Consider the following 25,405-nt stretch of genomic DNA (forward strand, 5'->3'; position numbering starts at 1 on the left):
AACCACACTGCACTCAGACCCCACCCATACCAGCACAAACCACACTTACACAGCAGCGTTCCATAGTATCCTGCCAGGTCTCCCACTTCCCCAGCCACCACAAACCCCCCAGAATACAGTTTTAGAAAAGAAACTGAAGGTATGATACACCAACACAGAATAACGAGTAAGTGTGAGGAGTGGCACGAAAAAATCATAGAGGCATCCCCAGACATCATAGCAGTTATGGAAACTAAACTCATGGGAATGAAAACAGACGAAATCTTTCCAACTGGATATCAGATGATGAGGAAAGATAGAGGGAACAGAGGGTATGGAAGAGTTGCACTGCTTATCAAAAATCAGAGGAGTTTTAAGGAGTTGGAAGGAGTATACACAAATAACCCACACATTAAAGAGAGCAGCTTACAACGACGTTTCGGTCCGACTTGGACCATTGGAAGGAGTGTATGAAAGGGAAGCAAGAAACTACATAGAAGGAACAGTTCAGATTGGGGGTCCCAAGGTGGTGACTGCACCACAGAACAGCAGAGGCCAAGACAAGAATATGATGAGAGCAACAGAGCAATGGTTGATACACTAGCTGAGGTGGCCAGAAGGGCCCACATGGGCAGGACAAAGTTACTAGTTGTGGATGATTTCAATCACAAGGAGATTGACTGGGAAAACCTGGAGCCACATGAGAGACCAGAAACGTGGAGGGCTTAGATGATGGAGGTGGTACTGGAAAACCTCATGCATCAACATGTTAGGGACTACCAGAGAGTGAGAGGATGAACCAGCAAGGCTGAAACTCATATTCACCTTGAGTAATTCAGACACTGAGGACATCACATATGAAAGGCCCCTCGGAGCTAGTGATCACGTAGTCCTGAACTTCGGAAATATTGTGGAGTTACAAGTGGAGAGTGAAGCAGCATGAATATGGGAGAAGCCAAACTACAAAAGAGGGGACTACACTGGCATGATAAATTTCCTGCATGAGATACAGTGGGAAAGAGAACTGGTGCGAAAATCAGTAAATAAAATGATGGAATACATGACCACAAAATATAAAAAGGCAGAACATAGGTTCATACCCAAGGGCAACAGAAACGAGTTCTTAGTTCACTCATAGGTGCAGAAAGGTAAAAAATAAGTGCACTAGTGAATGGAAATAGTATAGAAGACAAAGGACCCAGGAAAATAAGGAGATTAGCCGAAGAGCCAGAAACAAATTTGCACAGATAAGGAGGGAGGAATAGCAGCAATACGAAAATGACAGCATCGAATGCCAATTCTGACCTGTAGCTGTTGTACAGCCACATCAGGAGGAAAATAATAGTCAAGGACCAGGTAAACCAGGCTGAGGAAGGAAGGAGGGAAGATCATAAGAAACGATCAAGAAGTATGTGAGGAGCTCAACACTAGATTTATGGAAGTATTTTTAGTGGAGACAAAAAGGATTCCAGAAAACCAGAATGGTAGAGTACACCAAGTGCTGGATACACTACACACAACTGAGGAAGAGGTGAGGAGGCTGCTAAATGAACTAGATACCTCAAAGGCGGTAGAACCAGACATCACTCGATGGATCCTGAGAGAGGGTGCAAAGACTCTGTGTGTACCACTAACAAAAATCTTCAATATGTCTATCGAAACATGGCGACTACCTGATGTGTGGAAGACAGCAAATGTAGTACCAGTTTTAAAGAAAGGAGACAGACAGCATTAAACTACAGACTAGTGTCACTGACATGTATGGTATGCAATGTCATGGAGAAGAGTGGTGGAACACACAGAACGATATGAGCTTATACATGACAACCAGCATGGTTTCAGGGAAGGGAAATCCTGTGTCACAAACCTACTGGAGTTTTATGACAAGGTAATGGAAGTAAGACATGAGAGAGAGGGTTGGGTTGACTACATTTTCTTGGACTGCAGGAAGGCCTTCTACACAGTTTCTCACAAAAGATTAGTGCAAAAGCTAGAAGATCAGGCACGAATAACAGGAAAGGCACTGCAGTGGATCAGAGAATACCTGACAGGGAGGCAACAACAAATCATCATACGTGATGATGAGGTGTCAGAGTGGGCGCCTGGAGTTTACCTGGAGAGAGTTCCGGGGGTCAACGCCCCCGCGGCCCTGTCTGTGACCAGGCCTCCTGGTGGATCAGAGCCTGATCAACCAGGCTGTTACTGCTGGCTGCACGCAAACCAACGTACGAGCCACAGCCCGGCTGGTCAGGAACCGACTTTAGGTGCTTGTCCAGTGCCAGCTTGAAGACTGCCAGGGGTCTGTTGGTAATCCCCCTTATGTATGCTGGGAGGCAGTTGAACAGTCTCGGGCCCCTGACACTTATTGTATGGTCTCTTAACGTGCTAGTGACACCCCTGCTTTTCATTGGGGGGATGTTGCATCGTCTGCCAAGTCTTTTGCTTTCGTAGTGAGTGATTTTCGTGTGCAAGTTCGGTACTAGTCCCTCTAGGATTTTCCAGGTGTATATAATCATGTATCTCTCCCGCCTGCGTTCCAGGGAATACAGGTTTAGGAACCTCAAGCGCTCCTAGTAATTGAGGTGTTTTATCTCCGTTATGCGCGCCGTGAAGGTTCTCTGTACATTTTCTAGGTCAGCAATTTCAACTGCCTTGAAAGGTGCTGTTAGCGTGCAGCAATATTCCAGCCTAGATAGAACAAGTGACCTGAAGAGTGTCATCATGGGCTTTATCTCCCTAGTTTTGAAGGTTCTCATTATCCATCCTGTCATTTTTCTAGCAGATGCAATTGATACAATGTTATGGTCCTTGAAGGTGAGATCCTCCGACATGATCACTCCCAGGACTTTGACGTTGGTGTTTCGCTCTATTTTGTGGCCAGAATTTGTTTTGTACTCTGATGAAGATTTAATTTCCTTGTGTTTACCATATCTGAGTAATTGAAATTTCTCATCGTTGAACTTCATATTGTTTTCTGCAGCCCACTGAAAGATTTGGTTGATGTCCACCTGGAGCCTTGCAGTGTCTGCAATGGAAGACACTGTCATGCAGATTCGGGTGTCATCTGCAAAGGAAGACACGATGCTGTGGCTGACATCCTTGTCTATGTCAGATATGAGGATGAGGAACAAGATGGGAGCGAGTACTGTGCCTTGTGGAACAGAGCTTTTCACTGTAGCTGCCTCGGACTTTACTCTGTTGACTACTACTCTCTGTGCTCTGTTAGTGAGGAAATTATAGATCCATCGACCGACTTTTCCTGTTATTCCTTTAGCTCGCATTTTGTGCGCTATTACGCCATGGTCACACTTGTCGAAGGCTTTTGCAAAGTCTGTATATATTACATCTGCATTCTTTTTGTCTTCTAGTGCATCTAGGACCTTGTCGTAGTGATCCAATAGTTGAGACAGACAGGAGCGACCTGTTCTAAACCCATGTTGCCCTGGGTTGTGTAACTGATGGGTTTCTAGATGGGTGGTGATCTTGCTTCTTAGGACCCTTTCGAAGATTTTTATGATATGGGATGTTAGTGCTATCAGTCTGTAGTTCTTTGCTGTTGCTTTACTGCCCCCTTTGTGGAGTGGGGCTATGTCTGTTGTTTTTAGTAACTGTGGGACGACCCCTGTGTCCATGCTCCCTCTCCATAGGATGGAAAAGGCTCGTGATAGGGGCTTCTTGCAGTTCTTGATGAACACGGAGTTCCATGAGTCTGGCCCTGGGGCAGAGTGCATGGGCATGTCATTTATCGCCTGTTCGAAGTCATTTGGCGTCAGGATAATATCGGATAGGCTTGTGTTAACCAAATTTTGTGGCTCTCTCATAAAAAATTCATTTTGATCTTCGACTCTCAGTCTGGTTAGCGGCTTGCTAAAAACTGAGTCATATTGGGACTTGAGTAGCTCACTCATTTCCTTGCTGTCATCTGTGTAGGACCCATCTTGTTTAAGTAGGGGCCCAATACTGGACGTTGTTCTCGACTTCGATTTGGCATAGGAGAAGAAATACTTTGGGTTTCTTTCGATTTCATTTATGGCTTTTAGTTCTTCCCGCGATTCCTGACTCCTATAAGATTCCTTTAGCTTAAGTTCGATGCTTGCTATTTCTCTGACCAGTGTCTCCCTACGCAATTCAGATATATTGACCTCTTTTAGCCGCTCTGTTATTCTTTTCCGTCGCCTGTAAAGGGAGCGCCTGTCTCTTTCTATTTTACATCTACTCCTCCTTTTTCTTAGAGGAATAAGCCTTGTGCATACATCGAGTGCCACCAAGTTAATCTGTTCTAGGCATAAGTTGGGGTTTGTGTTGCTTAGTATATCTTCCCAGCTTATATCGGTTAGGACTTGGTTTACTTGGTCCCACTTTATGTTTTTGTTATTGAAGTTGAATTTGGTGAATGCTCCCTCGTGACTAATCTCATTATGTCGGTCTGGGGCTCCACGCATACATGTCTGAACCTCAATTATGTTGTGATATGAGTATATTGTTTTTGATATGGTGACATTTCTTATCAGATCATCATTGTTAGTGAAGATGAGGTCTAGTGTATTCTCCAGTCTAGTAGGCTCTATTATTTGCTGGTTTAAATTGAATTTTGTGCAGATTTAAAAGCTCGTGTGAGTGTGAGTTTTCATCAGAGCTGCCTCCTGGTGTTATTACTGCAACAATATTATTTGCTATATTCCTCCATTTTAGGTGCCCTTAAGTTGAAATCCCCCAGGAGCAAGATGTTGGGTGCAGGAGCTGGAAGATTTTCCAGACAGTGGTCAATTTTTAACAGCTGTTCCTGGAATTGCTGGGATGTTGCATCCGGAGGCTTGTAGACTACCACAATGACTAGGTTTTGGTTCTCGATCTTTATTGCTAAAACTTCTACTACATCATTTGAGGCATTAAGCAGTTCTGTGCAAACAAGTGACTCTGCAATGTACAGGCCAACCCCCCTTTTTTGCCTGTTCACTCTGTCACATCTGTATAGGTTGTAACCTGGGATCCATATTTCGTTGTCCAAGTGATCCTTTATGTGGGTCTCAGTGAAAGCCGCGAACATTGCCTTTGCCTCTGCAAGCAGTCCACGGATGAAAGGTATTTTGTTGTTTGTTGCTGGCTTTAGACCCTGTATATTTGCAAAGAAGAATGTCATCGGACTGGTGGTATTGTTGGTACTGGGGGATATTTTTTTCCGGCATTAGTATCTGTATCTGTTGGTTTGGAGTGGAGGCCATCGACTGTGGTTCCATTCCAGGAATGACTGGATTTGGTGTACGATTTCTGCCATTTCCTGCCAGTTTTTTTTCCTTTCTGGCACTAAAAAACCTCTCCCTCTTGAGTGGCTGTGGCTACCCAGGTTTTCCCATGGCCTGGATATTTTGTATCTTTTTGTCCCCTTGAGATGGTGTGCCTGGCAATTTAAGTTATAACACAGTCTTTCCTGTACTGAAGAGGTACACATTTCAGGGTGAAAAAGCTTACAGGAAGGGAGTTTGCATTTTCCTTTTGTCATATGGGCACGGCATTTTCTAGGGTGGTCATAGTTGCACGTCCCGTCTGTTTTTCCAGATTTCCCGTGTCTGCAGATACCAAGTGCATAGTATGCGCACAGGCTTGGTTTCCATTTGCCTTGGGTTTCTGTGACTGTATTCCCTGTTGGTGCATGTTTACCTGTCTTATTCCTATCCTCCCTAGCACCAGCTGTTTTTGGTAATATATCCTCATTATTGCTAGTGGAGTCCTCTTGTTTGCTATTTCCTGTGGTATTTCTAGTTGCAATATTGGTTTTATCTTATCTTTGACTACACTTGTTTCCACACTACGGCTCCTGTCCCCTATGAGGTCATTTATATGTATTCCTTCCTGCATATAATTCCCGACTACCTGGACAAAATCTCCAGCTTCACCATTACTGTCTCCCAGGACAGCACCTCCAGCTTCACCATTACTGTCTCCCAGGACAGCACCTCCAGCCTCACCATTACTGTCTCTCAGGACAGCACCTCCAGCTTCACCATTACTGTCTCCCAGGACAGCACCTCCAGCTTCACCATTACTGTCTCCCAGGACAGCACTATCAGTCCCACATTTACTGACTACCAGGGCATCACCTCCAGCCTTACAGTTTCTGACTACATGGCCAGTATCAAGGGCAGCACCATTCAGCCCAGACTTTTTATGTTCCAATCTGTTGTAGAAAGCTTCCAAGTTGTCTATGAAAGCAGCTTTGATGTTATCCTCTTTTAATACCCTTGTGATTTTAGTCCACAGATTTATCTCATTTGGGCATACCCAAAAACACTTCCCTGTTTTAATACTGCTTGTAGCTAGTTCTTGGTTATCTGCACAAGGGGCGTGACACCAATTTCCACAAAAAATGACAATTTATCCATATGGAAGCCCGTTTGTTTGTGATGAGCGGGGTTTCACGGGAGTCAGTCCTAGGACCAGTGCTATTTTTGGTATGTGAATGAAATGACGGAAGGGATAGATTCAGAAATATTCCTGTTTGCTTATGATGTGAAGTTAATGAGGAGAATTAAATCGGATGAGAATCAGGCAGGACTACAAAGGGACCTGGTCAGGCTGCAAGCCTGGTCCAAAAACTGGTTCTTGGAATTTAACCCTACCAAATGAAAAGTCATGAAGATCGGGGGAGGGTAAAGAAGACTGCAGACAAAGTATAGGGTAGGCGGACAAAGATTGCAAACCTCACTCAAGGAAAAGGATCTTGGTGTGACTATAATACCGAGTACATCTCCTGAGGCGCATATCAACCAGATAACTACTGCAGCCTTTGGGCGCCTGACAAACTTATAAATAGCATTCCGACACCTCGGTAAGGAATCATTCGAGATTCTGTACACCGAGTACGTCAGGCCCGTACTGGAGTATGCAGCACCTGTTTTGAACCCACACCTAGTCAAGAACGTCAAGAAATTAGAGAAAGTGCAAAGATTTACAACAAGAGTAGTCCCGGAGCTAAGGTGAATGTGCTACAAAGAAAGGTTAAGGGAAATCGGTCTGACGACACTGAAGGACAGGAGGGTTAGGGGAGAAATGATAACGACATATAAAATACTGCGAGGAATTGACAAGGTGGACAGAGCTAGGATGTTCCAGAGATAAGGCACAGAAACAAGGGGTCACAATTGGAAGTTGAAGACTCAGATGAGTCAAAGGGATGTTAGGAAGTATTTCTTCAGTCATAGAGTTGTCAGGATGTGGAATAGTTTAGAAAGTGATGTAGTGGAGACAGGATCAATACATAGTTTTAAGACGAAGCTTGATAGTTTATGGAAGAGCGAGAGAGAGGACCTAGTAACGATCAGTAAAGAGGCGGGGACAGGAGCTATGACTCGGTTCCTGCAACCACAAATAGGTGAGTACAAATAAGTGAGTGTGCACACACACACACACGGGGCCAGGAGCTTGGACTCGACCCCTGCAACCTCAACTAGGTGAGTACACACACACCGACCAGTGTAGAGGTGGGGCCAGGTATTACGACTTCGATATCGTAACTTAAATAAAATGTCCTGGCCCCTAAATGACTGCTCAATCTGCTGTCTAGGGGCATTTTTTAAATTACACTGAAAAACACAGCAACTCTCGGGCCAGTATGTACTCATATAAGAACACAAGAAAGAAGGAACACTGCAACAGGCCTACTGGCCTATGCGAGGCAGGTCCAAGTCTCTCACCGGCCTAGGCCAATGCCTTGACCTAGTGAGGTCAGACATCACTTAAGGGAGGAGCACTGCATCCGACCTAGTAGCACAAGCTAGTCAGGTCCAATTCATACCCAACATATTTTTAAAACTACACAACATCTTAGTGTCTATGACGGTACTCGGGAGTTTCTTCCACTCATCCACAACTCTATTACCAAACCAGTGCTTTCCTATATTCTTCCTGAATCTGAATTTTTCCAATTTAAAGCCATTGCTGCGAGTCCTGTCTATTGCAGATGAATGGTTCAGAGAACCGACATGTTGTTGAATTAGACACATGTGCAACTCTTGGGTATCTTTATTGAGGAAACGTTTCGCCACACAGTGGCTTCATCAGTCTGTTAATTATTTTTAGCATGCTATTTACATCCCCCTTATTAATTCTTGTTTTCCATTTATACATCTCAATCATATCTCCCCCTAATTCTACGCCTTTCTAGAGAGTGCAGATTCAGGACCCTCAGTCTATCCTCATAGGGAAGATTTCTGAAGATTGAGACACTAATGCAGCATACCATTCATCACAAGATTTCTGATACATGGGATCAACTTTGTCATCATCCTTTGTACGTTTTCCAGAGCATTTATATCCATTCTGTAATACGGTGACCAAAATTGTGCAGCATAATCTAAATGAAACCTAACCAAAGATATACAGAGTTGAAGAACAACCTGAGGACTTCTATTATTTATACTTCTAGATATGAAGCCAAGGATTCTGTTGACTAGGTTTTAGATTACTGCTAACCAGAACTCCTAAATCCTTTCCGCAATCAGTAGTATTAAGATATACATTGTTTAGTTTATGTGGCATGGTTATTTTCCTCTCCAGCATTTAGAACTTTGCATTTGTCTATATTAAACTGCATCTGCCACTTCTCCGACCACTGAATCAGTATATTCAAATCATCCTGGAGTGCTCTAGTGTCCTCATTAGAATGAATTGGACAGACTATTTTGGTGTCATTAGCACATTTGCTTATGCCGCTATTTATTCCCTCATCTATGTCGTTTATGTTGATTGTGAACAACAAAGAGCCCAACACTGACCGCTGTGGAACACCACTTGTGATATGCCCTCATTCTGCTTTCTTCCCATTTATGCAAACTCTCTGCTGCCTATTAGTCAACCATGCCTCTACCCAGAAAAAAATTTCTCTTATTCCGTGTGCCTTAAGTTCCCTCAATAACCTCTGATGTGGAACTCTATCGAAAGCCTTACTGAAGTCCATATACAAAATATCATATTCAATACCATGATCTACCTCCTCAAATACCTTAGTGAAGAAAGTTAGTAAATTCGTAAGACGGGAACGCCCCTTTGTAAAACCGTGCTGAGATTCATTAATACGTTTATGCCTTCTGAGATGGCTACAAATTGCTTCGGCAATTATCGATTCCATAAATTTTCCCACTATGAAGGTAAGGCTTATTGGTCTATAGTTCGAAGCTAAGGACCTGTCACCTGCCTTGTAAATAGGTATTACATTCGCCATTTTCCATTTATTAGGCACTGTGCTAGTTTGCAGTAGTATGTTGAGAAGATTAGCCAAAGGTATGCTAAGTTCCTCTTTACATTCCTTTAACACCCTTGCAAACAGTTCATCAGGGCCTGGGGATTTGTTAGGTTTTAATTTCCCTATGTGTCTGAGAACCATTTAACTAGTTACCGCAATCGCGCATAGTTTATCATCCTGTTCTACATAATCTATTATTTCTGGAATATCGCTTGTATTTCCCTGAGTAAAAACTGAGAGGAAGTAAGTATTGAAAATTTCACACATATCCTTATCACTGTCAGTGATCTGACCAGAGTTACTCTTAAGTGGGCCTATCTTGCCTCTAATCTTACTTCTGTATACCTGAAAGAACCCTTTTGGGTTAGTCTTTGAATTCCTTGCGACCTTAGCCTCATAATCCCATTTTGCTTTTCTTATTCCTTTTTTTATTTCTCTTTAATTGAATATATTGATTTCTTAACTGCCCAACCCCTCTTTTGATATGCCTATATATGCCTCTCTTTTGACCAATGAGATGTTTTAATCTATTGTTCATCCATTTTGTATCATTTTTGTTAGATCTAATTTCCTTACTCGGAACAAACGTTTTCTGGGCAGCTAGAACTATGCTCTGAAAAACGCCATATTAGCATCCAAGATCACCTACCTGACCCATAGTCAGGGCATCCCAATTTAGCCCACCCAGGTAATTTTTCAGTCCTATGACATCGGCCAAGCGAAAGTCTGGAACAGAGGTTTGATTGCAGTTATCTGGGTAATTCCATGATATATTGAAACTAAGTGATTTGTGATCGCTTTCCCCAAGCTCATCATTAATCTCAAGATTATTAATTAGTGATTTTTTTGTTGGCAAGAACCAAGTAGATTGTTTCCTCTAGTTCGTTCTGTCACAAACTGTATTAAAAAACAATCCTGAACCGTATAAAGAAAGTCACTAGACTCAAGATTTCCACCTTCTCTTAGCTAGAGACTTCAATATCAACCTTGGCCTACCAGATGATCAGACTGTAACTGATTTCATCAACAATATGAACAACACACTTCTCATACCAACAATAACTAAACCAGACTGACGGAGACAAGTGCAACCATAATAGACCACATATGGACCAATATACTAGCCCCCTTTAATCAGGGATAATCACAGACAGCACTACTGGCCACTGCCCAACCTTCCTCTTAACAAACATTAGTAAGCCACCACTCGAATATAACAAAGTTTCATTTAGACTCCAAGACGAGGCCTCAATAAGGAATTTCACAGCAGACCTTGAGACTGTTGACTACCTGGAGTTTATCTGGAGAGAGTTCCGGGGGTCAACGCCCCCGCGGCACGGTCTGTGACCAGGCCTCCTGGTGGATCAGAGCCTGATCAACCAGGCTGTTGCTGCTGGCTGCACGCAGACCAACGTACGAGCCACAGCCCGGCTGATCCGGAACTGACTTTAGGTGCTTGTCCAGTGCCAGCTTGAAGACTGCCAGGGGTCTGTTGGTAATCCACCTTATGTGTGCTGGGAGGCAGTTGAACAGTCTCGGGCCCCTGACACTTATTGTACGGTCTCTTAACGTGCTAGTGACACCCCTGCTTTTCATTGGGGGGATGGTGCATCGTCTGCCAAGTCTTTTGCTTTCGTAGTGAGTAATTTTCGTGTGCAAGTTCGGTACTAGTCCCTCTAGGATTTTCCAGGTGTATATAATCATGTATCTCTCCCTCCTGCGTTCCAGGGAATACAGGTTTAGGAACCTCAAGCGCTCCCAGTAATTGAGGTGTTTTATCTCCGTTATGCGCGCCGTAAAAGTTCTCTGTACATTTTCTAGGTCGGCAATTTCACCTGCCTTGAAAGGTGCTGTTAGTGTGCAGCAATATTCCAGCCTAGATAGAACAAGTGACCTGAAGAGTGTCATCATGGGCTTGGCCTCCCTAGTTTTGAAGGTTCTCATTATCCATCCTGTCATTTTTCTAGCAGATGCGATTGATACAATGTTATGGTCCTTGAAGGTGAGATCCTCCGACATGATCACTCCCAGGTCTTTGACGTTGGTGTTTCGCTCTATTTTGTGGCCAGAATTTGTTTTGTACTCTGATGAAGATTTAATTTCCTCATGTTTACCATATCTGAGTAATTGAAATTTCTCATCGTTGAACTTCATATTGTTTTCTGCAGCCCACTGAAAGATTTGGTTGATGTCCGCCTGGAGCTTTGCAGTGTCTGCAATGGAAGACACTGTCATGCAGATTCGGGTGTCATCTGCAAAGGAAGACACGGTGCTGTGGCTGACATCCATGTCTATGTCGGATATGAGGATGAGGAACAAGATGGGAGCGAGTACTGTGCATTGTGGAACAGAGCTTTTCACCGTAGCTGCCTCGGACTTTACTCTGTTGACGACTACTCTCTGTGTTCTGTTAGTGAGGAAATTATAGATCCATCGACCGACTTTTCCTGTTATTACTTTAGCACGCATTTTGTGCGCTATTACGCCATGGTCACACTTGTCGAAGGCTTTTGCAAAGTCTGTATATATTACATCTGCATTCTTTTTGTCTTCTAGTGCATTTAGGACCTTGTCGTAGTGATCCAATAGTTGAGACAGACAGGAGCGACCTGTTCTAAACCCATGTTGCCCTGGGTTGTGTAACTGATGGGTTTCTAGATGGGTGGTGATCTTGCTTCTTAGGACCCTTTCAAAGATTTTTATGATATGGGATGTTAGTGCTATCAGTCTGTAGTTCTTTGCTGTTGCTTTACTGCCCCCTTTGTGGAGTGGGGCTATGTCTGTTGTTTTTAGTAACTGTGGGACGACCCCCGTGTCCATGCTCCCTCTCCATAGGATGGAAAAGGCTCGTGATAGGGGCTTCTTGCAGTTCTTGATGAACACAGAGTTCCACGAGTCTGGCCCTGGGGCAGAGTGCATGGGCATGTCATTTATCGCCTGTTCGAAGTCATTTGGCGTCAGGATAACATCGGATAGGCTTGTGTTAATCAAATTTTGTGGCTCTCTCATAAAAAATTCATTTTGATCTTCGACTCTCAGTCTGGTTAGCGGCTTGCTAAAAGCTGAGTCATATTGGGACTTGAGTAGCTCACTCATTTCCTTGCTGTCATCTGTGTAGGACCCATCTTGTTTAAGTAGGGGCCCAATACTGGACATTGTTCTCGATTTTGATTTGGCATAGGAGAAGAAATACTTTGGGTTTCTTTGGATTTCATTTATGGCTTTTAGTTCTTCCCGCGATTCCTGACTCCTAAAGGATTCTTTTAGCTTAAGTTCGATGCTTGCTATTTCTCTGACCAGTGTCTCCCTACGCATTTTAGATATATTGACCTCTTTTAGCCGCTCTGTTATTCTTTTCCGTCGCCTGTAAAGGGAGCGCCTGTCTCTTTCTGTTTTACATCTACTCCTCCTTTTTCTTAGAGGAATAAGCCTTGTGCATACATCGAGTGCCACCGAGTTAATCTGTTCTAGGCATAAGTTGGGGTCTGTGTTGCTTAGTATATCTTCCCAGCTTATATCGATTAGGACTTGGTTTACTTGGTCCCACTTTATGTTTTTGTTATTGAAGTTGAATTTGGTGAATGCTCCCTCGTGACTAATCTCATTATGTCGGTCTGGGGCTCCGCGCATACATGACTGAACCTCAATTATGTTGTGATCTGAGTATATTGTTTTTGATATGGTGACATTTCTTATCAGATCATCATTGTTAGTGAAGATGAGGTCTAGTGTATTCTCCAGTCTAGTAGGCTCTATTATTTGCTGGTTTAAATTGAATTTTGTGCAGAGATTTAAAAGCTCGCGTGAGTGTGAGTTTTCATCAGAGCTGCCTCCTGGTGTTATTACTGCAACAATATTATTTGCTATATTCCTCCATTTTAGGTGCCTTAAGTTGAAATCCCCCAGGAGCAAGATGTTGGGTGCAGGAGCTGGAAGGTTTTCCAGACAGTGGTCAATTTTTAACAGCTGTTCCTGGAATTGCTGGGATGTTGCATCCGGAGGCTTGTAGACTACCACAATGACTAGGTTTTGGTTCTCGACCTTTACTGCTAAAACTTCCACTACATCATTTGAGGCATTTAGCAGTTCTGTGCAAACAAGTGACTCTGCAATGTACAGGCAACCCCCCCCCCCTTTTGCCTGTTCACTCTGTCACATCTGTATAGGTTGTAACCTGGGATCCATATTTCGTTGTCCAAGTGATCCTTTATGTGGGTCTCAGTGAAAGCCGCGAACATTGCCTTTGCCTCTGCAAGCAGTCCACGGATGAAAGTAGCCTACAGAATTCTCCAATGCCAATGGTATTGACTGGACAGACATTTTTCTTAACAAAATACTTAAGACTATACAACAAACATTGTCCTATACAAACGAAACAGATCACGAATAAATGGCTCGGTTGCCCATGGCTAACCAGCACCATTCTGAAATCCATTGATAAGAAACACCAATATGAAAAGCAATATAGGCAGGGCTTAATACACAAAGATATTCTTAAACACTATTCATCAGTTCTCACCAAAGTAATAAAGAAAGCCAAACAACTGTACTACTCCAGCAGATTCACTGACACAAGAGAAGATATAAAAAAAGACCTGGAAAACACTTTCCCAGATTCTGGGGACTCACAAACTGAAAAAAAAACAAGAATATTGTCCTAACTAAACCTCATGAAACACCACTGCATCCCACTGATACAGCTAACAAGATAAACGACTTCTTCTCAAACATAGGATCTAATCTCTCCAGTAAAATCCCACATACCAATGCCTGTGCCGGGGACTACCTAGATGGGAATTTCCCAAATTCCTTCTATTTTGTACCAACCGAGCCCACGGAAGTCACCGCGATCATAAAGTCACTTAAAAATAACTCAGGGAATCTGTCTCACGTCCCACCATTATTGTACAAGTGTGCGGCCCATGTCCTTTCGCATGCTATTATATTACTTTTTAACAAGTCACTAGAAACTAGCATTTTCCCGACACTACTCAAGACAGCAACGGTTACACCAATACATAAAGGTGGTGACCCTACAGATGTAAACAACTATAGGCCAATATCAAACTTACCATTGCTATCCAAAATCTTCGAGAAACTCGTGCACAGAAGACTATGTTCATTTATAACGTCACAAAATATACTCAACCCCTGCCAATTTGGATTCAGGAAAAATAAAGGTACTAATGATGCAATTATAAAAATGCTAGATCTGCTTTACACAGCATAGGAAAATAAGGAATATCTGCTAGGAATTTTTATTGACCTAAGAAAAGCGTTTAACACAGTTGACCACGGTATCCTACTCCACAAACTTGACCACTATGGTATAAGAGGCCATGCGCTTGCATATTTCAAATCCTACCTTTCTAATAGGTATTAGTATGTCACCATTAAAGACACAGCCTCATCAATACGGCCACTTGATACTGGAGTTCCGCAGGGAAGTGTCCTTGGACCCCTGCTCTTCCTCATTTACATCAATGATCTTCCAAACATATCCCAACACCTGAAACCCATTCTCTTTGCTGACGACACGACTTATGTCATCTCCCATCCTAATCTTGCCACCCTCAACACCATTGTTAGCGAGGAGCTGCTCAAAATATCGACTTGGATGACAGCCAATAAACTTACACTCAACACTGACAAAACCTACTATATTATGTTTGGTAGCAGAGCAGGTGTTGCGCAACTTAACATTAAGATCAACAACACTCTAATTGCCAGACATAATGAGGGCAAATATCTTGGCCTATACCTCGACAACAACCTAAATTTCAGCACCCATATCCAACACATAACAAAAAAAGTATCCAAAATGGTGGGGATCCTCTCGAAGTTATGATACTACGTGCCGCAAACTGCCCTTCTCACACTATACCATTCACTTATATATCCATACCTCACCTATGCTGTCTGTGCTTGGGGTTCAATTGCAGCAACACACCTAAAGCCAATAATAACCCAACAAAAAGCCGCAGTAAGAATAATCACTAAATCCCATCCCTTGCAACACATTCCCCCACTCTTCATAGATCTAAACTTACTCCCTGCTCAGAACATTCACACTTACTACTGTGCAATCTACACCTTCAGGACCTTAAATTCCAATATTAACCTTGACCTAAAACGCTTTCTTGATAGTTGTGACAGGATCCACAGGCATAACACCAGACACAAACATCTCTATGACATTCCCCGTATCCGTATCCTTTACAAAAATTCAATGTATTTCAAAGGACCTAAAATCTGGAACACCCTACCTGAAAACTCTAGAACTGCAGACACACTCATCACTTTTAAAACTACAGTTAGAAAACATCTTATCTCCCTGATACACCCCGACAACTAACTACATGATAACTACCTGGTGGTTCACAATTACACTCACTCACCCACTGACTATAAACACAGAAATACTAATCTTAAAATAGTGAATCCTAACTAGTCATATTTGCCTATGATACTCCAATATAGACACCTTGTATTGTGCCAAAATAAAAGCATTCACATTGCTAAACTCGCAAATTATAATGTAGTCACCTAGACTTAATACCATAATCTGTAAGGATTTAATGTTAAGAATTAATCTAAGTCTGCCCGAAATGCCTAGCCATGCTAGGTGTCCTAGTGGCCCCCTCTGTAATTAGTATTTTATAACATGTAAACTACACAATATCCAAATCCTGTAAACCCCACATTGTAACCCTTATAGAGAATAAACTTGACATTGATATTGATAAACAGTTTGTCTAAAGTTAAAATCTCCCATTAATACAACATTTTCATATCTAGATGCGTTAACAGCTTACTGCACTCCCTATCAAGGTTTGGGGGCCTATAAATCACACCCAAAATTAATTTGTCACGTCCCTCGAAAAACTGTAGCCAAACAGATTCTGTGTCCGATGTTTCTAATCTTATATCATGTCTAAAACAACAATTTAAAGTTTCTCTGACATACATCACCACCCTTCCTGTTGACCCTGTCAGTGTGGAATAGTTTATAACCCTGTATGTTGCATTCATAAGGCATTTCTCTATCTCTCAGGTTGAACCATGTTAAACAATATTAATTATTATTATGAGGACGGACACAAAAATTCACCTATACAAAAATATATCAATATTAATAATAGTAACTCATATACAACTTACAAACTACTCCATTACAGCATCACTTTAATTCTAGTTTACATTAGCACACTGCTACTAGTGAATAAAATAATCCTTTATAAACAGGGAGGCTCCATGATACCCCCCTCTTCACTTCTGCCTGGTAGACTAGTTACCAGCAGGTAAAACACCATACAGTAGTTTCGCATAAACAGGCCTTCCAGATAACTGACAGCACTTAAACACTAACAAACTTATAGTATACACTAAAAACTTATCAAATTACCTACTCACACTACCGCCCAAACATGACGACTTCTTCCCGTCACTACCCGTCTCCTACTAACTCATAAACATCTCATCTGCGTCTGTCTCCTGGTCACTGCCTGACCAGGAATAATACGTGTCCGGATTCAGTACAATCCCGGAACTATGGAGCATTATTTTGTAAAATATTTTTTTCTGCAGCACTGCATAACACAGGGTCCCTGCAACTACAGTTGGGTGAGTACACACACACACACAAAAAAAAAAAAATGAAATGGCCTAGATGAAGTAGTGGTGAGAGGCTCCACAGACAGTTTTATGAATAGTTATGACAGAGTTCCCTTGTACCACTCACTCCGGTGGTGTTTGTAATAGTAAACCTTGTCTCCCATCAGATGTACAGAATTCATCAGCTGGTGTCCAGTCTGGTGGTGACTGACGCACACGGCAACAACTATACACAGAAGGATCTGTGTTTCAGGTCAGTCACTCTCCTCTTCCTTTATTATTAATAATCTAAGCAAGCTTATTCTTCTTTGCAGAGTTCTAGCTAACAAAAGCAGCCTTTAATCCATTTTTATTTTTTTTATCACATAATGAATAAAGCTATTGTGACTTTACAACTATGACTTTCTTATTTTTTATAGATGCTTTGACACAACTTTATATTATAACAAATTCGTTTTAAGTCATTAAATTGTTTTAAAACTTAAGTTGCATTCCTTGCAACAGTGTTCTCTTGATTATTAGACATAGGATAGAGACGCATGTACAGGGGTCGGGGAACTGGGGTAAATTATCCCAAATGGGGTAAAAATTAAAATCCCAGAGGATAATGAACGCTCAATAAACATATATAAAATTGCACACAAAAAAATAGTAAACGAGGCAAATTACAATAGTTATGCTTTCATAAAAATAATTTGTAGTTTCTTAATAAAAATATGATTTGTAGGGACCATTTCTTAAGTTGGCAATAATGTAAAATGGGTAAGGACTGCAGCGGCTGGCAACACCATGATTGTCAGCAGTGACTCGGGAGGCGGCACGACAACTGCACCTCCTATTGTTGACACACCATCACCTAACTTTTGGCCTAGTTCTATCTTGCTATCAATAATAGTCTCTGCTTGCAGTCAGTATTAATTTATTGTTTATGTTAGTGGGTTTATGACTTTTGATGACCACGGTAAAGTATTATTTTGTGATTTCTCATAACAATTAGGAGTGTACAATGTAATATTTATATTTTATTTTTTTATTAGAATTTATGAAAGTGCTCAAATAATAATATAAATGTTTGGCGGCTTTCTTGCTATTTGCAACTACCTATCTTTGCCAACAAAGATTTTCCACTCTCACCAACTTAAAAAACAAAGTCCAGAAATCGGTTGAACGCCGAAGACAGTATCCATAAATAACAAAAAAAGGCACAATACCATGATTGGAACAATACACAAATAACCCGCACATAGAGAGAGGAGTTTACAACGACGTTTCGGTCCAACTTGGATCATTTACAAAGTCACACTAACGGAAAGGAGCGCAGGAGGGAGTATATATAGGCCAGCAAATAGGGACCAGACAAGATAGGTAGTAGTGAAGGTGGTAGTATTAGCAGTGGAGGTAGTAGGTAATAGTTTAAAGCTGAATGGGAATTTAATTCCTTGCTTCCTTTCCTTGATGTTCATGTCCACTGCTCAGATATAGGTTTTGCCTTTTCCGCGTACCGCAAGCCATGTACGACAGTGGCATGTACATTCACTACTTTTCTTATCATGGTTCCTCTGTCAAGAAAAGTGTTATCTCTCTCTTTCTCCGTGCTCTCTGCATTTGTGACCCTCAATTCCTTGAATCAGAAATTTTCACTCTTCATAATTCATTTTCCTGTCTTGGCTACCCTTCCCATTTCATAGACTGCTTCCTCACATGCTAAACGGACTTTCATCTCTCCTAAGCTCTCTACTCCTGGGAACTCTCCTGTCCTCTGCTTTCCCTACATTTCCGGTCTTTCTAATCTCAACAACTCTCTCCGTTCCTTAGACATCAAACTTACTTTCCGCCAGACTAACACTCTTTTCACTAATCTAGCTCATACCTCGCCTCTATAGATGTTCCTGGTGTCTACTCTATTTCTTGTTCCTCCTGTCTTCTTTAGTACTTTGGAGAAACTGGCCAATATCTTTCTGACAGACTTAGCACAAAAGTAATGTTAGGCTTGCTGACACGTCAGAGATCACAGTCATCCTATTGACTGGTCTTCTGCTAAAACTGTCTGCCCTACTTCCAACTTTCATAGTCACCGTCTGGTTGAATCCTCCCTTATACACAACTTTCCTTGTATGAATCTCTGTAGATGCCTTCCTTTCCCACTACATTGTAAAATGCTCCAAACTTCAGAACACCCATGATTTAACCTGATTCCTTTTTTTCTTCTTCTCCCTCTTTCCCTGTCCTCTTTCCTCTTTCTCCTTTGGGTCGTCTTTCTTCTGCCTTGGGTATTTTTTCCTTCATTATTTCCCCCCCTTCCCTGTGTTCTTGCTCCTACCCTACGCTGAGGTCAGTGGTCAAGTGCGGTCATACCTGCCAAGCTCTTGGGAGTTAGCGTGGGCTGTAATCCATACCATGGCTTGTTGTAGTGCTTTAGAATCCCGGGTTCATGTGTTGAAGAAGGAGATTCTACTTCTTCAGGGGGAAAATAGGAGGCTGAAGCTTCGCATAGATGAGTTTGGGAGCGAGTGTGAGAAGGATTTAGCTGGTAAGGTAGGAATGGTCACCAGCAGTGAGAGTGGCAGCCACTTTAAGTGGCAAGTGGTTCACAGTTCAGGAAGAAGGAAGATGAGGAGAGTTAAAAGAGAAGATGTGAAGGTAGGAAATCGATTCTCTGTTCTCCAAGACGAGTGTACTTCAGCGGCTAGTGAGGTTGAAGGTACCACTGATTCCCCTGCTAATCAAGGTAAGAATATTTTAATAGTAGGAGATTTTCAGGTAAGATATATGGACCGTGCATTTTGTAACAGAGACGGGAAGTTCAGACAGAGAGTGTGTCTTCCTGGAGCTGGTGTTGGCGACATAGTCAGCAGGTTGGATAATATTATGGCAGGTAATGGGAACAAGCCCATTATCTGTCTTAGTGCTGGGGGTAATGACATTGGGAAGGGCAGGAGAGAGGAGCTGCTGGATAAGTACAGGTCAGCCATAGAAGTAGTTACGTCTAAGGGAGGAATCCCAGTCATATGTAGCATCTTGCCTAGAAAGAGAGTGGGCAATGAATGGATGTATAGGGCAATTGGTATAAATCGCTGGCTAGACAGGTACTGCAAGAAACTTGCAATCCCATTCATTGATAACTGGGACCTTTTCTTTGGCAAATGTGATATGTATGCAAGGGATGGGGTTCATCTCTTTGGGGATGGAGTGGTTGCATTAGCCAATTCAACTGAGAGGGTAATTGATGACTTGTCTAGGAATTTAAACTGATAGATTATAGAGGTAATGTGATATGTATGCAAGGGATGGGGTTCATCTCTTTGGGGATGGAGTGGTTGCATTAGCCAATTCAACTGAGAGGGTAATTGATGACTTGTCTAGGAATTTAAACTGATATATTATAGAGGTATGGGTGTTTGCGGGAAACAATCAGGCTGCAGCATTAGGGTTAAAAACAGCAGTTATTGCCGGGATACCTCAGGGATATGTTTAAAAGACAATATTCAAAATAAAGTTGCTAGTAATGGCAAATCAATTGATCAACAAACAAAGAGAGATAGTAGAGGGCAACGAATGACTAGCTCCCTAAAGATTTACTATACAAATAGTAGGAGTCTAAGAAATAAGACAGATTAGCTAAAATTACTTGCAAGTGTAGGTAATATAGATATTATTGGTATAACAGAGACCTGGTTCAACCTGAAAGATAGAGAAATGCCTTCTGAATGCAACATGCAGGGTTATAAACTATTCCACACTGATACGGTCAACAGGAAGGGTGGTGGTGTGGCGATGTATATCAGAGAAAATTTAAATTGTTGTCTTAGACATGATATAAGATTAGAAACATCGAACACAGAATCGGTTTGGCTACAGTTTCTCGAGGGACGTGACAAATTAATTTTGGGTGTGATTTATAGGCCCCCAAACCATGATAGGGAGTGCAGTAAGCTGTTATGGGACGAAATTCATAAGGCATCTAGAAAATGTTGTGATAATGGGAGATTTTAACTTTAGACAAATTGATTGGAACAATATGACAGGAAATCTTGAGTCTAGTGACTTTCTTGATACGGTTCAGGATAGCTTTTTAGAACAGGTTGTGACAGAACCAACTAGAGCAAACAATCTGCTTGACTTGGTTCTTGCCAACAAAGAGTCACTAATTAATAATCTTGAGGTTAATGATGAGCTTGGGGAAAGTGATCGCAAATCACTTAGTTTCAATATATCATGGAATTACCCAGATAACTGCAATCAAATCTCTATCCCAGATTTTCGCTTGGCCGACTTCATGGGACTGAAAAATTACTTGGGTGGGCTAAATTGGGATGACCTGATTATGGGTCAGGTATGTGATCTTGGTTGCCAATATGAGGTTTTTCAGAGCATAGTTCTAGCTGCCCAGACAACTTTTGTTCCGAGTTGGGAAATTAGATCTAACAAAAATGATCCCAAATGGATGAACAATAGATTAAAACATCTCACTGGTCAAAAGAGAGGCATATATAGGCGTATCAAAAGAGGGGATGGGCAGTTAAGAAATCAATATATTCAATTAAAGAGAAATAAAAAAAGGAATAAGAAAAGTAAAAAGGGATTATGAGGCTAAGGTCGCAAGGGATTCAAAGACTAACCCAAAAGGGTTCTTTCAGGTATACAGAAGTAAGATTAGGGACAAGATTGGCCCACTTAAGAGTAACTCTGGTCAGATCACTGACAGTGATAAAGATATGTGTGAAACACTAAATACGTACTTCCTCTCAGTTTTCACCCAGGAAAATACTAGCGATATTCCTGAAATAATAGATTACGTAGAACAGGATGATAATAAACTATGTACGATAGCGGTAACTAGTGACATGGTCTTCAGACAAATAGAGAAACTAAAACCTAACAAATCCCCAGGTCCTGATGAACTGTTTGCAAGGGTGTTAAAGGAATGTAAAAAGGAACTTAGCATACCTTTGGCTAATCTTTTTAACATATCACTACAAACTGGCATAGTGCCTGATAAGTGGAAAATGGCAAATGTAATACCTATTTACAAGGCAGGTGACAGGTCCTTGGCTTCGAATTATAGACCAATAAGCCTTACCTCCATATTGGGAAAATTTATGGAATCAATAATTGCCGAAGCAATTCGTAGCCATCTTGACAGGCACAGATTGATTAATGATTCTCAACACGGTTTTACAAAGGGGCGTTCCTGTCTTACGAATTTACTAACTTTTTTTACTAAGGTGTTTGAGGAGGTAGATCATGGTAATGAATATGATATTGTGTATATGGACTTCAGTAAGGCTTTCGATAGAATTCCACACCAGAGGCTATTGAGGAAACTTAGGGCACACGGAATAGGAGGAGAAATTTTTTCCTGGGTAGAGGCATGGCTGACAAATAGACAGCAGAGAGTTTGCATAAATGGGGAGAAATCAGAATGGGGGCACGTCACAAGTGGTGTTCCTCAGGGGTCAGTGTTGGGCCCGTTGCTGTTCACAATTTACATACACGACATAGGTGAGGGAATAAATAGCGACATAAGCAAATTTGCTGATGACACCAAAATAGGCCGTCCAATTCATTCTAATGAGGACATTAGAGCACTCCAAGATGATTTGAATAGACTGACGCAATTGTCGGAGAAGTGGCAGATGCAGTTTAATATTGACAAATGCAAAGTTCTAAATGTTGGACAGTTAAATAACCATGCCCCATATAAACTATCTAATGTAGATCTTAATACTACCGATTGCGAAAATTATTTAGGAGTTCTGGTTAGCAGTAATCTAAAACCAAGACAACAGTGCATTAGTGTTCGCAATAAAGCTAACAGAATTCTTGGCTTCATATCCAGAAGTATAAATAATAGTAGTCCCCAGGTTGTTCTTCAACTCTATATATCCTTGGTTAGGCCTCATTTAGACTATGCTGCTCAGTTCTGGTCACCGTATTACAGAATGGATATAAATGCTCTGGAAAATGTACAAAGGAGGAGGACAAAGATGATCCCATGTATCAGAAATCTTCCCTATGAGGATAGACTGAGGGCCCTGAATCTGCACTCTCTCGAAAGGCGTAGAATTAGTGGGGATATGATCGAGGTGTATAAATGGAAAACAGGAATAAATAAAGGGGATGTAAATAGTGTGCTGAAAATTTCCAGCCAAGACAGGACTCGCAGCAATGGTTTCAAGTTGGAAAAATTCAGATTCAGGAAGGGTATAGGAAAGTACTGGTTTGGTAATAGAGTTGTGGATGAGTGGAACAAGCTCCCGCGTACAGTTATTGAGGCTAAAACGTTGTGTAGTTTTAAAAATAAGTTAGATAAGTACATGAGTGGGTGTGGGTGGGTGTGAGTTGGACCTGACTAGCTTTGAAGATTGAGACACTTATGCAGCATATGGGAATCTTTATTCAGGAAACGTTTCGCCACACAGTGGCTTCATCAGTCCAATACAAAGAGGAAGGCGTAAGGAGAGGAGGAGAATGAGGTAATCAGTCCCTCAACCTGGAGTCGATGTGTTCAGTCCATCAATCTTGTAGAATTGATGGACTGAACACATCGACTCCAGGTTGAGGGACTGATTACCTCATTCTCCTCCTCTCCTTACGCCTTCCTCTTTGTATTGGACTGATGAAGCCACTGTGTGGCGAAACGTTTCCTGAATAAAGATTCCCATATGCTGCATAAGTGTCTCAATCTTCAACTTGTCGGTTTTTCAAACCATTCATCACAACTGACTAGCTTTGCTGCTGGGTCTGGTACAGTGCCCCATCCTTGAGTGGGGATGACCAGACTGGGTGAGTCATTGGGATAATCCGGGGGGGGGGGTCATTGGTCTAATCCGGGGGGGAACATGGACCTGCTCAGCGTGGGTCAGTAGGCCTGTTGCAGTGTTCCTTCTTTCTTATGTTCTTATGTTCTTACCCTCTGTGGGCCCCTAGCTCCCTTGCAGTTCTCCTCTTTCTTAGTTTTTGACTGATTCCACCACTACTACCTCTACTACTACTACTACTGCTGGCGTACATCTCTGAAGTGAGCTGAAGATTGAAGATTGAGACACTTATGCAGCATATGGGAATCTTTAATCAGGAAACGTTTCGCCACACAGTGGCTTCACTGATGAAGCCACTGTGTGGCGAAACGTTTCCTGATTAAAGATTCCCATATGCTGCATAAGTGTCTCAATCTTCAACTTGTCGGGTTTTCAAACCATTCATCACGAGCTGAAGATTGTTGCTGTCCATTTTGCCCCACATGCTGCTCAATGGCGTGGTTCTCCCAGTAAGACTCGGGCAACATTCCCTGGGATTGGAAATAAATGGTATCAAATACCGACACAGTGGAAATGTAAACACATATGCAGTATAATGTGATCCTTTATTGACAACGTTTCACCCACACAGTGGGCTTTTTCAAGTCACACACAGATCTACCTGGGTTGGAAGGTACGGGAGTATTTATAGTCATGTTCAGAATGTTGAGGTCAGGTGGAGAATGCTGCATCTGATGATCTACCGGGTGGAGTTATAGAGTCTTGGGTAGCTTGGCGGGGGTATTGGACAAGTTGTGAGTAGACCTTCTGCAGTGTTCTATGTTCTTATGTGGGATAGCGATGAAGAAGTTTCTTGGCGAGTGTTTCAGCTATGTTATAGAAGCCGTTGTTCTGGTTGAAATTGTTGGTTATAGAGATAAGCGATGATTCCAGGATTCTTCGGTATGGAGTGTTGTCTTCTGTGGCGATAAGTCTTGAGTTTCTGTAGTTAATTAAATGGATGCGACCCACACCAGTCAACCCAGGTACCCATTATTACTGACAGGTGAATATGGATAGCCAGTGTAAGGAAACACGCCCAATGTTTCTACCCTCGCCTGGAATCGAACTCGGACACTCACCGTGTGAAGCGAGAGCATTTGCCACCAGGCCACGGGCCTCTACCTTCTATTATTAAAAAAAAATATTACTGATCACTTTCCACATTCATAAAATATCCTCATTAAAAGTTTGCAATTTATATGGTTTGCTAAATTTTTATTTCAGTTTTTCACTGTTTAGCAGCAGTTCAAAGTTCCTTATTGTCTGAGACGCTGGTGATGCCTCTCTGACAACTGTTTAGGAATTATGCTCCACAGAGTTCTTGTTCTGGGCACTGTTCCAGTATCACAATCTTAACACCTGTAAGAATAAAAATAACAATCTCACTCTAGGAATAATTCACAAAGAGAACCCACATTTTGATGACAACTGGACGACGTTTCGGTCCATCTTAGACCATTATCTAGCTGTGAAAGAGAAAAATGGAGGCAACCAAAATAAAAGTTAGGGATAAGGAGGGTAAGAAACCCAAAGTCAGATAAAGCCGCGTGTGTTCTAAAGATTCGAGCATTTGACAATATACTGGTAAAAGCAACCGTCCACAAAAACAAACCCGAGACATAAATTCAGATTACGGATTTTTTTTTGTATACTGGCTGCCTCAGTAAGACAGCATCTGGGAAGGCGAGAAGGTGATCAGACAAAAATCGGACAAGTTTTAGCATACTGTCAATAACATGACATAATAAACGCTGTTAGTGTCTTAGTCTGT

General features: G+C 41.9%; 1 protein-coding gene across 1 annotated transcript in view; it reads left to right on the forward strand.

The window, feature by feature from the left end:
- Positions 1-25,405, forward strand: part of LOC128685191 (NPC intracellular cholesterol transporter 1-like) — a 157,905-nt gene that overhangs the window by 79,909 nt on the left and 52,591 nt on the right. The window contains exon 4 of the mRNA XM_070085711.1: positions 16,999-17,084. Coding sequence (XP_069941812.1) covers positions 16,999-17,084 — 86 coding nt within the window. The remainder of the gene's footprint in view (positions 1-16,998; positions 17,085-25,405) is intronic.

The sequence above is a fragment of the Cherax quadricarinatus genome, chromosome 1 (genome assembly GCF_038502225.1).
Source record: "Cherax quadricarinatus isolate ZL_2023a chromosome 1, ASM3850222v1, whole genome shotgun sequence".
NCBI classification, from domain to species: Eukaryota; Metazoa; Arthropoda; class Malacostraca; order Decapoda; family Parastacidae; genus Cherax; species Cherax quadricarinatus.